The sequence below is a fragment of the Battus philenor genome, unplaced genomic scaffold, assembly GCF_028537555.1.
Source record: "Battus philenor isolate CCGP_79_NKW_IND1 unplaced genomic scaffold, ilBatPhil1.0.hap1 SCAF_4, whole genome shotgun sequence".
NCBI lineage: Eukaryota > Metazoa > Arthropoda > Insecta > Lepidoptera > Papilionidae > Battus > Battus philenor.
This window is the reverse complement of record NW_027181704.1, coordinates 9,852,102-9,869,232: the sequence shown is the minus strand read 5'-3', so window position 1 is coordinate 9,869,232 and position 17,131 is coordinate 9,852,102. Positions and strand designations below refer to the sequence as shown.

At 30.5% G+C, this 17,131-nt stretch overlaps 1 protein-coding gene across 2 annotated transcripts; it reads left to right on the top strand.

Annotated features, from left to right (window-relative positions):
• The first annotated feature begins 818 nt into the window (after positions 1-818).
• On the top strand, positions 819-16,594 carry LOC137928567 (gamma-tubulin complex component 2-like). Of its 2 annotated transcripts, XM_068771435.1 has the most exons (16): positions 819-948; positions 1,025-1,192; positions 1,355-1,499; positions 2,134-2,320; positions 2,959-3,254; positions 3,552-3,680; positions 4,350-4,523; positions 5,471-5,648; positions 6,290-6,578; positions 7,325-7,440; positions 7,954-8,125; positions 9,518-9,686; positions 9,863-10,006; positions 11,034-11,111; positions 12,886-13,049; positions 13,657-16,594. In XM_068771435.1, exons 1-16 carry the CDS (start codon positions 878-880, stop codon positions 13,748-13,750), a joined length of 2,574 nt encoding a protein of 857 aa, XP_068627536.1. In that variant the 5' UTR covers positions 819-877; the 3' UTR covers positions 13,751-16,594. The 2 variants fall into 2 exon arrangements, with proteins under 2 accessions (XP_068627536.1, XP_068627537.1); XM_068771436.1 differs by lacking the exon at positions 11,034-11,111.
• The last annotated feature ends 537 nt before the right edge of the window (positions 16,595-17,131 follow it).

Genomic DNA, 17,131 nt, shown 5'->3' with positions numbered 1-17,131 from the left:
TTACTCCTTTCTACCCATTATGCCCAATCATTAAATTTTAATTATTGTGTATAGTATAATAACAAAATTAAATATTACCCGCAAATTGTACATTTCTGAACCTTTTTTTGCACATGCAAAATTTTAAATAAGCTTTCACAAATAATGGTGTAAAGGATACAATAGTTAACAAAAGGCATCGAAAATAAATTTTTGGACTTAAGCTGTAAAATTAATGCCTTTAACTTATGAAAATGTTGCTTATTACAAATATTATAAAAGAAATACTCTTGATAATAATTAATTTAAAATCACAAAGGTGTTATATAATTAAACAATTATAATTCACAAATAACACAAGCATAAAGATTTTTAGTTTAAATAATACAAACTGGTTAGTGTAAACTTTTAAAAGATATGAAATGATTACGTTTAATTATAACGAAATAGTGTTGTGCCCAGAGTAGCGTATGACATATAATTTTACAAGCTCTGTTGCAGGAATAGACAAGAAGGAATAAAAATCAAATCATTCGTATTTTTACAATTAGATTAAATTAACCATTATTTTCAAATAATTATGATAACTATGATGATAAAATTGTTACTGGGATTTTACTTACGTTAAAATTTATTCGTTGCTAAAAACAAATTTGACTGATTTTAAAATAAAATCTCTTTGTTAATAAGGAGTATTAAACAGCAATAGCATTAATTTCATGTTCTATTATTTACATATTTCAATAGTTCATATTTACCATGATAATTGTTTATCAAAGGTTATAAAGCATAACCAGTTTCAATTTTACTCCAAACTTCAAAACGCTGTCAATACTGTCAAACAAAGACAAAATGAGTTTATTTTGAGTTTTAAATAAATAATATAGGATTTTAATAAATGTTTCAAAACTGGATTTTGCCTAAAGATAAAATGCAAAGTACTGTAAAGGAGCTATTAGAAGCATTAGGGTAAGACTATAGCAAGAATTTGGCGTGTCGTTGAAATAGATTCCCGGTTTAATTGAACGTTATTAACTAATTGCAGATGTAGTTTAGAAGCGGATTCTGTATTGGACTACATTCAAAATGATCCCAATTATGGGAACAGTAATCTCTCTTCGAAGCAAGTTAACGAATATGCACAAAGATTGGCTTTAAAGGCGTCCAATTCTAAGATATTTTTGAAGAAATACGAGGACTTAAAGAATCGCAAGTAAGTAATCTTTAGACATTTAATACAAATTGATGAAAAGTTAATTATTATTATTTGAAAATATTCAATATATCTCCATGTTCTTATATGTTGCTATTGATTAAAAGTATTATTCTTCAATAATCTAACTTTACAGCGTCAATATTTTTTTTTTATTTACAGCACTGACAACTTATCAGATCTTATATTATTGTTCTATAAATTGGTTTGTGATGAAAAAAGGTCCCGATTCAACAAACCAAAAGTAGCTCCAAAACCGATATTAGGAGATAACAAGCATCAAATCACAAAAGAAGACCTGCCACAGGTACATTTACACTTAGTTAAACTTATGAAAATATTTATTTAATTTTTGTAAGACAAACAACAACTTACAACTTTGCTTATAAATAGCAATTATTATGTGTGTAGGATAGTCATAGGTCTACTTGACTTCAATGACAAATATGCATTTGCTTCCATTATTCCATATATTGATACAATTGAGGCAGACCTTTAGTATATTTAAATTCACTCTAATTGTTCTAAGCCTGTTATTGCTTTATCTGCATGTCCAAGCAAACAAAATGTAAAGAATATTATTATTTTAGAATTATCTTTTTATTTCGCAACTACATTTTTTTATTTGAGGAAGGGTATATCTTTATTGTTTATTCAGTAAATCTAATTAAAATTTGAGAGTGATAAATTATGGGAAAAGATTAAAAAAACCATGTAATAATCTTTTACCAATAACATTTTTATAAGAAAATGTTACAATAATTTGTCATTGTACATTCTGTTCTTTAACAGAAAATACAGCATTTTCTGTTTAAGAGCAAAATGTATACCCTAATACTTAAAATTACTTAATTTATAATTTTGATTCATATTTACTTTGGAGTTATTTGTAACATATTCATTTCAGCTGCATGTGAACTATACTTTTGACTTTGTTTCAGATTAAAGATAAATTACTGAAAGCTGTTGATGAGAGTAAAAAATTAGTTATGAAGACATTTGAAGAGAAGGAATCAAAACTTCGCCCTAATTGGTATAACAGTTTAGACTTACCAAATTGGCAAAAGGATCATCCAGCAATGTCATGGGATTTTCCTAAGGAGCCAGTACCTCTGATTGCATCATTAGGTATGTTACTTGGTAATTACTTACATATGACGGGATTGGTTATAAAAATGGTTGGTGTAAAAACTTTACAGGGGTTTATGTACATTGTATATGTATATGTTCAATTGTCAGGAAAAGCTTTAAAGTTTTACACCTATTTCTAATCACCAGGTGTAGAGCCATTCCTCTGATCACCACTTTAAAACATACAATATTAATTTCTTTTTTATACTGGAATGCAATAAGCCAGTAACTTCTAGCTGTTCAAAGTCGGCAGAGACAGACAGTAAATAATAATTAATTTTAATTAATAGTAATCATACCCATCCTTATGAAGCCCCATGTACCATTAGTCATACATTAATTAGAATAAATAATAAGCAGTTGTTTCTGATATAGATTGGCTGAAGAAATCAAAACATTACTGAAATAGTAGACAAGGCTATATGCATAAAATCTACTTAAATATATGGAACAGGTGTGAAAAGAATAATATAGTTATACAAATATCTTATCTATTAATATTATATTACCATCATAATATTTACAGTGTTGCAATTATTTATAACATTGAACATATTGTATGCACGGATTCTTACTTAATCTGTATACAGTATTAAGAATGTCATATGAATATTTTTTCGTTTTTCTGTTTCCAGTTGGAATACCTATAGCTTCACAAGAAAATATTATTATTGATGAACTCCTATATGTTTTTTCTGGAATACCAGGCAATTACATTGTACATCAACCTGTGAAAGATTTATTTGATCCCAGGACATTTCTCATATCAGAAGATCTGGATGATGCATTAAAGCAGATTGTACAACAAATGCTTCCTTTAGCATCAAACTACTCCATAGTGAGGAGATTCATAGAGCAATGTAATATGTGGTCTGGTCAAGTTTTACATGCTTTGGTTTCTGCTATAGAAATCTTATTAAAAGACTATTATGTAAGTGATACCAGTATAATTATTGAACATAGGATTGACACTTTAAGACAAATATGTTTATTTTTTACTTTTCCCACATTAAAAATTACTTCAATTTGTTTAATTGTGACTTTTAGGAAACATATCCAATAAACCCAATGTATGTAGCCCACGGGTGATCCCATGGCTAAAATGGTTTAGTAAGAAATGGGTCACTAGAGTTCTTTGTGGCCTATAGGCAAATACTCTAATTTTCATGTAGGGTTCAACATTTAACAGGGCTATTTTGCAATTAAAAACCAATTAATTATGTTACAGACTATGATTGCTCAATTGGAGACTGAACATATGTCAGGAAATTTATCCTTACAAAAATTATGGTATTATGTGCTACCAACTATGCATACCATGCAAGTGTTAGCGGCAATTGTAACTAATATTGGAAAGGTGAGTTTTATTTTTCAACAACTAACTCAAAATATGTATGAAATATAAATATACATTCCTAAACATATATTTTGTACATACCTGTAAAATATAATGTAAAGATAGTATGTTAGCTATTTATCAGAAATAGCTACTACTACTAGCATGGCATGCATATAGTCAATGATAAATTTCAGGCATTTATTTTATGAAATGTTTCAATTTAAGAGTATTTACATTTATATGTAGATAATAATTAAAATGCTATTAAACTCTTAATTTAAAACATATGCAGTTTTTATATAATTTTCTATTGATAAAAACGGTTTTCTTTTTGCATTTTTTCTTATCCAAAAATTAGTCTTTCTTTCTACTGCTTCCAATATTACTTCTGTTGTATCTGACGAATATATAATAAAGTATTTATAATAATTATAATAATGCATTTTCGTTTGATATCAACAATCTTGTATATGAAAATGTAATAAAAGTATGAACAATTTATTTTGTCTTGGTTTCATAGAGTTTACAGAGTAACAGTTATATAGTTTTGAAATATAGTGATGTTGATTTTTAGATAGTGTCTACCCTTCCCTAATTTACAGCAATGAGCTATATATTAGTCTCTTTAAAGTGATTTTGTGGATTGTTGATTGTGTCAATAGAAAAGATATTATATTTTAATTACAGAGTGAATTTCGCGGCGGCCCTGTACTAACCGTTCTACATGACAAAACAAGTACGTTAATGGGTGATGCGCGTGCTCAAGAGATATCGTTGTTTCTAACAGAGAGAGCCAGTCGGCCTTATTTGAAAATACTGGATCAATGGATACATAAGGGGACAATTGTCGACCCATTTCAGGTATAACTATTAACCAAAAAAATAATTTCATAACAGTATAAACATTTGCGCCCCATGCATTAAGTGTTGTAGATAATCAACTTTTTATACTTATATATTTATTGAAAATTTAGTTTTTGCCATGTGGAATTAAATTGTATATTTGTTGTACATATTTTTGAATATGAATTTCATTAATATATATGGAAGTAAAATAACAGGCAAGGAAAAGTATTACTTTCACCATGAATTATAATTACTACATTAACTCGAGACATCTCCCGCCATAATGGCGTTTTTGGAAAATAGACACTGTTATATATATAGGTTTAGTTACGGTTTTTGTAATAATCCCTATCATGTTTTGGTACATCTGTTCCTACATATGTATATGTACATGTTGATTAGCTTTAGCTTTAAAGCTTTTACACTCATTTCCAATCAACTTGTATAAAGATTACTCTGAAATATTTATTTTTCTATTGGAATACGACAGGCTAATAACATCTGTCAGTAGATTCTGCAGGGAGAGATAGTAAACAAAAGTTTATATAATGTGTAGTGATCCAAAGTAAAGTGATAGCACTTTTTTATACTTTATTACATATTATATTTATTATATCTGAAACTATTGGTTTTTGGATAAACATTCGCCCCTTTAAAGCTTTTACATTTTATAACCAGTCACATTGTTCATAAGAGATTTCCACCCATGTACTGACTTATAAGGACATGTCTAGAACCATATAGCTTAGAGACTTGAAATTAGACAGGAATATTGCTTTTGCTAAGTACAGGTCATCTAAAACACTGAATTCACCCTACCAAAGTGGGCCCTGCCAGCAGGCATCTTTATAAGTGTATAGCTAGTACATATTATTTAAAAATATATATTGGAACTTTATGTATAGAATCAATCTATATGTCGTTGGCCTTTTTTTTATTTATAAGTGTTAATTATTTTTCAGGAGTTCATGATAGAAGATAATGAATTGATTAACAAGGAAGAGCTTCCAGTCGACTACTCAGCCGATTATTGGGAGAAGAGATACAGCATACAAAGAGAAAGGGTGCCTAAATTTTTGGAAAAATACACTGATATCATATTGAGGACTGGAAAATATTTAAATGTCATTAGTCAGTGTGGTATGTGTATAATATTTATATTTCAATTATTTCATTTACCAGATTGTATAGATTTACTTTAATATATTAAATCTTGAAATGCTTTTTTGACTGTCACTAAAAGTAAACTATTGAATCTGCAAAATATAATTTTACAGGGCTCCACCACAAAGTTGTTTTGTAATCGTAAGCTTTAAAGTTACAAAAACTCAAAACTAATGTTCTTACCGTCGCGGGGAAAACGAAAGAGTTAAGTCTGATTGTCACGTGTCTTCTAAGACGCGAAACTGTGGGAAGCCCTGTATGCTGCCGTAGTTTCGATGGCGGTGGCCTAGCTTAGATCCAATATCTTAGCGTAGTACTGCAGAGCTGCAGAAAGGCGCGACTAGAATTAGCTCGCGCGCCACTGCAATGCAAGAACATACTTGAGGTGGATCACTCTGCTTCCGCGGCCATGGCCTTGTTATGGGATGGGAGGAGTGGTATGACCTCCTTCGGCGTCCAGGTTCCTGGCTGCAGATTAAGGGCTCTGATGTTCTTTCTCTCTCTCTCTGCAGCTTTCCGCAACATTACTCGCGCGCCTATGTTATAGACACATTTTTATTTAGAACGCTTATTTCCAACACTTTTACTCTCTTCAATCACTTTTATATATTTTTTAGGTAAATCAATTACAAAAACAAACACAGAAGATATCAAATACTCATTAAGAGAACAAAACTACAGTGCCATTATACAAAAAGCATATGCATTCGCCAGCAAGTCTTTGTTAGAGCTGTTACTCAAGGAATATGACTTGATGGGAAGACTGAAATCCGTTAAGAACTATTTCCTCATGAGCCAAGGAGACTTTATTGTTCAGTTTATGGACGCTACTGAACAGGAGCTTTCGAAAAAAATTGATGATATTATACCTTCAAAATTGGAATCTTTACTAGGATTATGTTTGAGGTCAGTATATATATATTTTTTAATTTAACCCACTGAAGTAACAATCATTGCAATATACAAATACTTCGTAATTATTAATTAGAAGTTTTATTATGTTTATACATTACGAGCTGATCTAATATACTTCATACAATCAAAAGTCATTAGACCGTTTTTTTTTATTATACTCTTTCCCCATCTTATATTTAGGACAGAGATTCATCCTTCACAATTTCTCTCTTTCTTCCCTCTAGTCCGTTTCATTAGACTATTGCAGTTTATTAAGAAAGAACATTTTTCGGATTTATCGCTTTTAGGATTTTATTAATGTCAAATATACATAGTTTAAGGAAGGTAAATGTTTTAATTTATTCACTTTGGTTTTTTCTTTTACGAAAAAAGTGTTATTTTACTATTTTTTTACAGTTGTTCTTTATTTGGCTTCACCAGCCTTATATAAATATGAATTGCACATGCTGTACTCAAGATTTACTACACTTATCAGCATTTTTAATACATTTTCAAACAACAAAACGCCCTAACGATACATATAAGATTTAATAAGAAATAAGGTCACCTTACACAAGTGGTCACCGTAAATGATCCTATTTAGTTTATCATATAAATAATTGAATAAATTTACCCCTTTTTTTCTCCACCGGAGGATTTTCAATGAGTGTCTCTTAAGCTTGTAGGAGCTCTTAAAGTTAAATATATTAAAATGCAATAGAAGAAAGTAAAAGTAACATTTAATAATCAATTTTCAGGCTATCAGCAGCAAGTTATGATCCATATAATGAAGATATGAGAGTGGAGCTATTGCCGTATGACTTACAATTCCAAATGTTCAAAATTTTATCAATTGAGACTGAAGATGAAAAAGGTACATTTTTTATGAAGAATTAATAAAAAAATGCATAACTTATCTCACTGAATAGTGCTAGCGGCTAGAAATGTGTTTACACGTACAAGTCGTTTACACGATGTCAAAGCTTTCTTTTGCTCTTACTATTTCACCTGAGAATTACCGCTCTCCTGCATTGAAATTTGTTATATAGTGTCTTAACTTAGACAATAATGGCAAAACATCGAAGAAGCAAGTTACAGTACAAGTTTAAAGAAATAGCGGGGTGTAAACATATGTTTAAATTGTTTCCCATTCGTTCACTAGGTCATTAAAAAATATTTGATATAGCGCTTTATTAACTATGTCTGGCTAATAAAATATAGACAATCTTTGTTCGTAATTCCTCTCCTAACTTTTTTGGATTACAGGAAACATTACTTAAAATTTGCCACAATCATCTTATTGGGTCTTCTTGTTAGGACTAAACTTTTTTCGTTGTTTAAATAATTATTTTCTTGTTATTACATTATTGTTTTTATCTTTTTACAGATTATAAACAGAACAAAGACTGTCCACCATTAACTGGAATAGAGACTTTTTCGTTTGGCATGGAGGTGAAGTGGCCAGTATCGCTTATTTTGAACCACAAGGCAATCGCTTGCTATCAAATGATTTTCCGGCATCTGTTTTATTGCAAACATGTTGAAAGATTGCTTTGCAGGTTTGTTAATTGTTTTTATAATTCTACTTGTTGCTGTTAACTTCACTTAGGGCTTTTGCGCGGAAAAGTCAAACCTTTTTTAATTATTTTTATCCAATAAAATGTATAGCTTATTTATTATAAAAATATTAATAATCGTAGTCTTCTTAAGAGTGCAAGTGACTTTATATAATTAGATATCAATAACCCAAACTGTACTGTGATGCTTGGCAGTTAAAATAAAGCTATGTTCAAGTACGGTTGCCTTTTTAACGCCCTTAGCGACATCGATATCTAAAATTCATAACATCTTTATTCAAGTAGGCATTTATATGCACTTTTGAATTGCTGATTATTTTAACAATATAACTATTAAGCTAAAATAGGCTCAGAATGCTGATCTGCTGAGAAGAGCCAGCCAGAAACTCAACAGCTGCTCTTTTTATATGAAATTTAACAATTTTCTATATTCATCTTATAATGTGAACTATGTAAATGAGTCAACAAATCAAATCTGGATCAACTAAAAACTCTTGAAGACTATAATAATATGCTCAATTCTAGACTTAAAACCAAGAAAAAGAAGGGCGAAAATATCTTATGGAACTTTATTATATATACCAACACTCAGGCTCAAGGATTTAACTTCTTGATAGTTAAATATAGGCGTTTGAGTTTATTTGTATTTCTTATATTTATCATGTGTCGAGCACTATTTTTTGTATTTCTTATATTTATCATGTGTTGGGCATTATTTTTTTAGCAATGCAGCAATTAGAATATCGATTTCTTTAAAAACATTTCCCAAGGAATCTTTTTAGCATTAAAATTATAAATAGCCCGCACAACTCTTTTTTGTGAAATAAATATGAAAATAATTTCAGCGGCACTGTCTCATTATATAATACCAAAAACAACATGTTACGAAAGTAGCTAAAATATGCGAGTCGAGCCGTATTAACATCCGTTAAATGTCTTCTCTTTTGAATGCGAAGACTGTCGAGGTGATTCTATCTGCGAGTGTTGAGAGATGAGGGTTCCAGGGGAACTTTTATTCTAAATTAATCACCTGTTATTGATGGCCGTTGGAGCCAAAAGGTTCTCGATTGTTGACCACGAGTCGGTAGAGGCGGCGTGGGCAGGCAGCCCACTATGTAGACCGAGGACAAAGTCAAGGTCGCGAGAAGTCGCTAGATACGGGCAGCGCAAGACCGGTCATCGTGGCGCTCATTGGGGAGGCCTATACCTGTGGGCCTGTATCGGCTGAAAAGAAGAAGGGGAAAGCCTTGTTCAATAATGCTCTGTTTCTTAAACAATAGACTCGTTATACAACTCTACGTCTTGTAGACTTAATGATACAATGATTGCTACCTAATAAATTTTTAGTATGTTCTCAAGAATAATTTTTTTTAGAGTATGGTTGTATAATAAAGTAGTGAAGCGTTTCTCCGAGGCACGTCTCTATGCGGATGCATTCGCCCTGCGCCAGCGTATGTTGAGTTGTATACAGCACTTGCAGTACTACATGTGTGTAGAAGTCATTGAGCCTTCGTGGTGCCAACTTATACAGAGCTTGGATAAGGTATATGACCTATTATGATTATCTAGTTAACCCCCCCCCCCCCATTCATTCTTGTAATATTAAATATAATAAATTATATGCAAATAGAGTTCGAAGATATGCATTTTTAATGAACGCTGTCTCGACTCCATTGCCTCTCGTTTTGAAGACACTACAACTCAAATTATGTTACGCAGGTGAACAATGTAGATGAAGTCCTGGAGCGCCACAACGATTTTCTCGAGTCGTGCCTCGGAGACTGCATGTTGACCAGTCCGCAGCTGTTGAAAGCAGTCACGACACTGTGTTTAGTGTGCGTGCAATTTTGCACTTTTATACAGGTAACAATTTTTTCATTATAATACTTATAAATTAAATACAATGTTTTATTATGACTTCAGCTTTAATGCCAGATTTAGATACATATTTTTGAATATAAATCTGATAACTGTTGTTATTTAATTTAAGTTTCACTTAAATTAAGAAACTATGGAAAGGTTTAAGAAGGAAGTGTTAAGTGAATACTAGCTCGCTTTCTATGATTATTAGAGATCGCATTCGGTGTGCGGGAGATTTCTTTTCGCGTGCTATGAGGATCGCCTGTCGATATCGGGCTCATATTTGGACTTTTTTTTACATTATAATCCAACGACAGTTAGCGTTCTGTAACCAATTAACTTCATTTATAGTATTTAATGGAATCAGGCGTTACCTTGCGGAAGTCCATCCTAAGTAAGAAAAGGACCAATATGTAGCTACTTCCGCACATGCAGTGGTAGTCGTGCAACAAAGTTGTGAAACTTTGACTCCGACTCTGTGTTTGGCACTAATCAGTGTAACATAACTTCTGAAGATGCCCCATGGAGGGGTGAAACACGTGTTGAGTGATTTGACGGTGGCAGTTGTGTAATTCGCATTGTTTGCCGCATACGCATTTATCAGCGGGCTGGCGGGCGGTGCACTTTATTGCACGACTACCACTGTATGTGCGGAAGTAGCCAAATATTGGTCCTTTTCTTACTTCATTGATAGTTTGGCCGCGAGCGGCCATTCCCCGCATGCTGTATGACGACTATGTTAACGACCATTGAATATATCATTTAGAGGCATGAAATTTTTATCTTCTTTTTTATGTGTTTAAAATCCGTGAAAATTGTAAATTTTAATTAATTTTAAAATTATTAAAAATGTTTTAGAAAGTAGCAGTTATAACTTTTAGGTCAAGCTTTCACTCAAAATGCCTCGTGTAGCTTACATTTTCTTTTTGTATTTAGAAGTTTTCGTTTTCAATATATTTATTTTAACGATGTTAAATATTAAATTGTTGTCTATTGTTTAACGCTACCAAAACACGTTAATTGGCAAAAGGAGATGCACAAGTACTTCGTGGATGCAGAGCTTAACAGTATGCTTGGATCGACATATGACAATACAGATTATAGTGAGGTATATATCAAAAGTTGACAGTTTGTTCGCACATCAAAATAACTCGATCACCGCATTTGCGCACTCATAATGTTAGTAAATAATCAACAGCTAATTACTAGCGCGGGCGAAAGATGTTAAAATATTTACTTATTTTAATTGCGCCTAAATCAAATTTGTGAACACTTTCATTCATTTCGTTAGTTTTAAAAAACTAACTTGCAAAAAAAGCAGTATAAAAATACATTTTTGATGTCATACAACATATCGTTTATATAAGTAATGCTTCCATGTAGTAATTGTGTTAAATAGTCTCTTTTATTATTGTTGTTTCATGACTTTTCTTTTAGACCTACACGGTGAGTACGTCAATGTTTTTATTTATAATGTAATATATTATTATGCTTATATACTTTCCGCTATTTTATTCTATCCATCTAGTAATATATTTCTATGTATTTACTGATTCATCACGATGTCTCTTGAACAATAAGGCTGAAAAACTTGAAATTAGTAGGAATATGCATTACGCCGAGTAGGAAAATGGATTTTAGGAAAATCCATCAGTAGGGGGGTTGAGCAGGCGCTCATTAAGTTCGCGAAACGGGTAGGCGATAGATGTTAATATTTTTCATAAGCTTTCTGATGTTTACTTTATTTGAGATGTAAGATTCCTCAAAAACGGCCTTTTTTCCACGCGTACAAGGATTTTTTTTGCCAAGACGTTTTTCACCGACTAAACCTTTTCATCATTACGTGTTGGCGCCCATATTTTAATTGTATTACAAAGATAATCAACTGTTCTCATTTTAGGAATTTGTAAAACATTGTGGTTTTTTATTACCTAGTTGTAAAATTCATTTGAACTAGTACTACAACTGTAGAGTTGATATAGCCTTAAACTACTGTTTGCCAAAAAAAAAATTTGGGGGACTATACCGCTTTTTTGGACAGAACTGAGGTGTTAAAAGTCTATATATTATAGTTATTTCGAGGTACCTACAAAGCTCGTTAATTATTGTTGTTGGTCTCTACATAAAATGAACTTACGTTTTCAAAAGTTTCGCAGTGTTATGTCTAGTTTTAGATTCAATTATTTGTCACGTAACGTTACGAGTTTTGGTCTTAGAATGTTAAAATTTACCTACACTGTTTTCCTTTGAACGTTTGTGTGCAGTTGAAGAAATATTAAATTCATTACGTTTGTCCATCCGACAGGAATCGAACACATTTTAATTCAGATAATGGAAATACGACGCATAGATGTCTTTATCATTTTTTTAAAATAATTTATTCATGATATCCAGTCGTGTTGAATATTCACGATCTTCGTACAAATAATAATTTAACGGTTATTTTCATATTAAAATAGGTTTCAATAATCACACAGGCTTAATGTTTTAATTATTGTTATTAAATCAACTGTTGTGTTTATTGCGCAGTTGAAGTTCTATTTTTTTTGTCATTGACAAAAGCTTACTTTAGTGCTGTGTTATAGAGATGATATTTTAAAATAATATCGCCCTAATCCATAATTCAACGCTCCGAGTAAAAGGCGTAACGTCTAATCGCTATATATGGACTTCAAATAAACTAATCAAAAGACATCAACTTTTCTTGCTCCGATATGAATAGATGTCACTTTAATTTTCGCTTTTGTATGAAGATCTTGATCAACTTTTTTATTTGAATTTAAACAAATTAATTAATCGACTTTCCATTATGTTCTTAGAAATAAACGATGTCTTTAATATACATAAAGAGACTTAACTTTAATTACTATTCCTTCTAACAGGGCGCTGGATGTGGAACCACTAGTAGTGGTTCTTCGGATTCTTTCGCTCGTTCAGTCTCTCGCTATGGACTGCGTTTCACTGCAGCGCTACTCTCCGTGCTGGCCATTATAGAGAGAATGGCCAGGGATAACAACACAAACAAACTTCTCAATATATCTGCTCGGTATGAAATTATGCATTTTTATGTTACTATTTTGAAATGTTAATTTTAACTCCAACTAGTATCATTTATTAAATTATTAAATAATTTTTATTAGTATTTTATATTGTGATTACTAAAATCATTTAGCCATAAGATCGCGATTTTTATTTAAATTTTTTGCCTGTTAATGTATCATCGTTTTAGCCGTAAGACCACCGCTGCTGGACATAGGTTTTCCTCTTCCAAATATTTACAATAAAGCCGGTAACCTTAACAAGGTTGTCTATTCACCTTCTGGGTTTATTTCCTATGTTAAATAATATAAAAATAAATAACTTTGTAATGGAGTAAACGCAGTCCTTAATGACTACAGTATGCTTAAAATGTTGCTAAAAAAATGAATTATTTGTTAAAATAAATTAATTGTCAGCTGTCCTAGCCGTGCCCTATGTGCACCAATCAAATTGTATCTAATTACAAAGTGAAGTTCACGGTTACCAGTTGTAGGCAGACTTTGATGATTTACTGCATTCTGTGCATTATACTTATCTGAATTTATTTTATGTATCAATATTTCATATTATTAATGAAATACTTTATGAAATTTTAATATATAAACATGTTTTAGGTTAAACTTTAACACATACTACGTGAAACAACTTAAGAAATTCTGTTCCGATGACAAGCTGTTGGACGGGGAAAAAAAACAAGTCGCCTCCTAGCATAGAACTGCGCGCAAGCGCACTAATCTCGTGACCAGCGTTTAGATCTGGCTCTGTTATTCGAAGAATCACCTAACTTACATTGCCATCTATAACAGAGGTTATTGTCTAAATATATTTGAACTAACGAGACGAATCGACAACTTTAGAAATTTAACAACTGTGTTTAAAAGTGTGTAGCGATGACAATCAAAATTATTAACAAATATTGATACTTTAATGTTAGAAGACCGATAAATACGTTACATTTTAGGTAATAAAAAGAATTACCATTAAATAAATAAATTAAAATTAAATTTAGACGCTTCTAACTACACATGCACAATAATGAAATGTATCACAACAATAATAGGAAGTGTTTATTGATAGTCCTAGTGCATTAATATACACGTGTAGATGTCGCCCTTATATGATAGCATTTTTAGATGGTTCAACTCATCTTGACGCGCGGTCTTACATTGAGTTCGTTTGCGTAATTTGCGCATACTAATTTAACAGATGAATATAATAAACATGTGTTTATTTATTATGTATCATTACTGGAATAATTTTTGTTCGTTAGAAGAAACTGGTTAAAAAATTTATATGAAATTTATTTCGCGAATACCCCAAAAAGTAGATTAATATAAACTCAATTTTTGTAACGTAAATTTGTTTCCATTAAAAATAAATGGGCTCTATGTAATCTTTTAACGCTTTTTATTATTTAGTATTCAGGTTATATAAAAACTTTTATTATATAAATACATAGGCACGGATTAAAACGTAACAAATAATTTAAAAATATGTGTATTCTTTGTTGGCTATCAATGTGAGTTTGGTAATTGAGAACTGAATAGAAAATAATTAAAATTAGAAGGGAAGAAAAGAATTCAAGCAGAATAAAAGGTTAATTTATTTTATGGTATTTTAAAAATACATTTCAAATACAAGAGAACAGAATTAAAATTAAAGTGGATTTTTTAAAATAATGAACAGAATGTAGATCATTGGCAACGATTTAAGTTTTAACAATTAGAGGGAATAGTCATTTTAAAACTGACTACCCTTGCAACAAAGCGGATGCCATGTAAAGCAAGTTAAGATACAATGCATTAATTGCAAGTTGCAGGCATATTTACAAACACATACATAAAAGACTGCGCGCCAAGATCAGTTGAGAGTTATTTTAACCAGTTTTTATAACATGCCAAATTTGATTATATTGTAGTGAGGGTACTATGTATTTCTATAATTGATACCTGTATCAATAATATGTTGATAAATATTTGAATAATAATTTTAAAACTTATCTTTTATTTGTAATAATATAATAGGATTTTCTGTGCACAAAATTTGTAATTAAGTGATGCACATTAGAAATTATATCATATACTTGATAAAATCTTTAGTAATCTCATTAAACTGTGCCACTATTCAATAACCTATTGTAATTATTAAAACGTAATTTCTATGTAATATCAATATATCATAAAATGTTGTTAGTACGGTAAGTGCTCCTATTACCGCGGTATGCCGAAATCAACATTTCAATAGCAGACTCGCCTGTTGGTTTGATAAGAAATCAGAACTTATCCGTACTATATTCCGTTAGTGAATAAAAATAATTTGGAATTTTTAATAATCAGTAATTTTTGCATACTTTACATACCGCGGTATTATATGCTATTACCTTAAAAAAAGTAACAAAAATTTGAGTAAATACAGAAAAGTTTCTTGTAGATAACGCTACGCTTGGATATTAAAAGAAATCTGGACTTTATAACAGACGAACAATAATCTAATCATTTTATATGTAAGGTGGTGTCATCACTTAGGTGTCATTGATCAGAAAGTACAAATAAATTTTAAAAGATCTTTAAAATACTAGTGTAACCTTGTTTGTTTTTTAATATAAATGAAACTTAATATTTCACTGATATGTCTCATATTCATATATTTTTGATAATCTCAATTCATATAACTGAATGTTTTGTAATTCAACAGAAGTATCATATAAATTATTTGGAAAATACGTCACGGTAGGCAAAGTTGTGATTTATCAAAGGTATTATTAGACGTCAGTCTCGAATAGTGTTAATGTCGTCACTAAAAAGAACTTGATTATTTGGTCCTTGCCATAATAGCGTAGGAGTAGAATGTATCATTGTTATTTATGGCCATGACACTTTTTATTAATAGCACGTTTAATTTTAACTCGCCAAATTGTTTGGCTTTTAGACTGCGTAGTTTTTAGTGTTTTTTTATTCCCAATTATCTGGTTACTAATCATACTCTAATATTCAATAGAATAACGAAAAAGATATAGCATGTAATCTTCTTGCATATTTCAATAATTGTGTTAAATACAATAGGTCTTAAACAAAAACGAATATGTGAGTGTTTTACTTTTACAAGATTATTATATGTGTAAAAGTTTTAAAGGGGAAAATGTCCAAAAATCAAGTTGCAAAAATAATAATTAACGTAATTATAATATAGTATAAAAAGCGCTTTAAAGATTCGGATTGTTACAATGAATGTTAAAAACAATTTTTTTTAATATTGAGTTATCGCATTCTAATCGAAAAAACCATTCTCCTGAGTGAGATCACTTTATACAGGGTGATTGGAAATAGGTATAAAAGCTTATTGATGACTAACGACCTACACATCTACCCCCTTTAAGGCTTTTTCACGTATAATCAATGAACCTAAATATAATATATTTGACCATGACAAATTAACTTATGTATTTTAATCTTTTATATTCATTATCAAAAAAAATAATCTATAGAATCTGCAGTTACAAATGATGAAATATTTTTAATGTATAAATTATTAAATAAATTGGCAATACTTTTACTGACATAATAAAACTAATTTTCTTTATATATTATTTCATTTATACCTTTTTTGCGTTTTGTAAATTAAATATCAACTAATGTTTTTAATAAATATGTACAGTACTATTACCCTATTTTATCAGATTGTGAAATGCGTCAGATACCTTTCTATTAGCTGGGTGCAAGCCAAATAATATGTAATTCTCCAAAATTATTTTACAATCATCAAGGAAATATTTGTAAGGGTGATTTTTTCTCAAGCCTTAATTTTTTTTTAAATCGAAAATACGGAATTTAGTATCATTTTACTAAATGAAAAAGATGGTCATGAAATAAAATAAATGAAAAAGAGTGCCATGTTATCAGAATCATTAGGTTCGATTATTACATAGTTCTAAACAAAACAGTTTTACCTTAAAAGAGTTATATTTATCTTATCGTTTGTTAACAACCGGTGACGTTTGCGCTCGACCAGATAGCGAAAACCATATTTAAAAAGCCTTTTTATAATTGGGACTAATACATGTCAATATTAATTATTATTTACTATCTATCT

Coding starts and splice junctions, on each gene's coding strand:
- LOC137928567 (XM_068771435.1), top strand. CDS start 878: ATGTTTCAAAACTGGATTTTGCCTAAAGATAAAATGCAAAGTACTGTA. Junction 3,681..4,349: donor TTGTAACTAATATTGGAAAG/GTGAGTTTTATT, acceptor TTTTAATTACAG/AGTGAATTTCGCGGCGGCCC. Junction 8,126..9,517: donor GTTGAAAGATTGCTTTGCAG/GTTTGTTAATTG, acceptor AATTTTTTTTAG/AGTATGGTTGTATAATAAAG.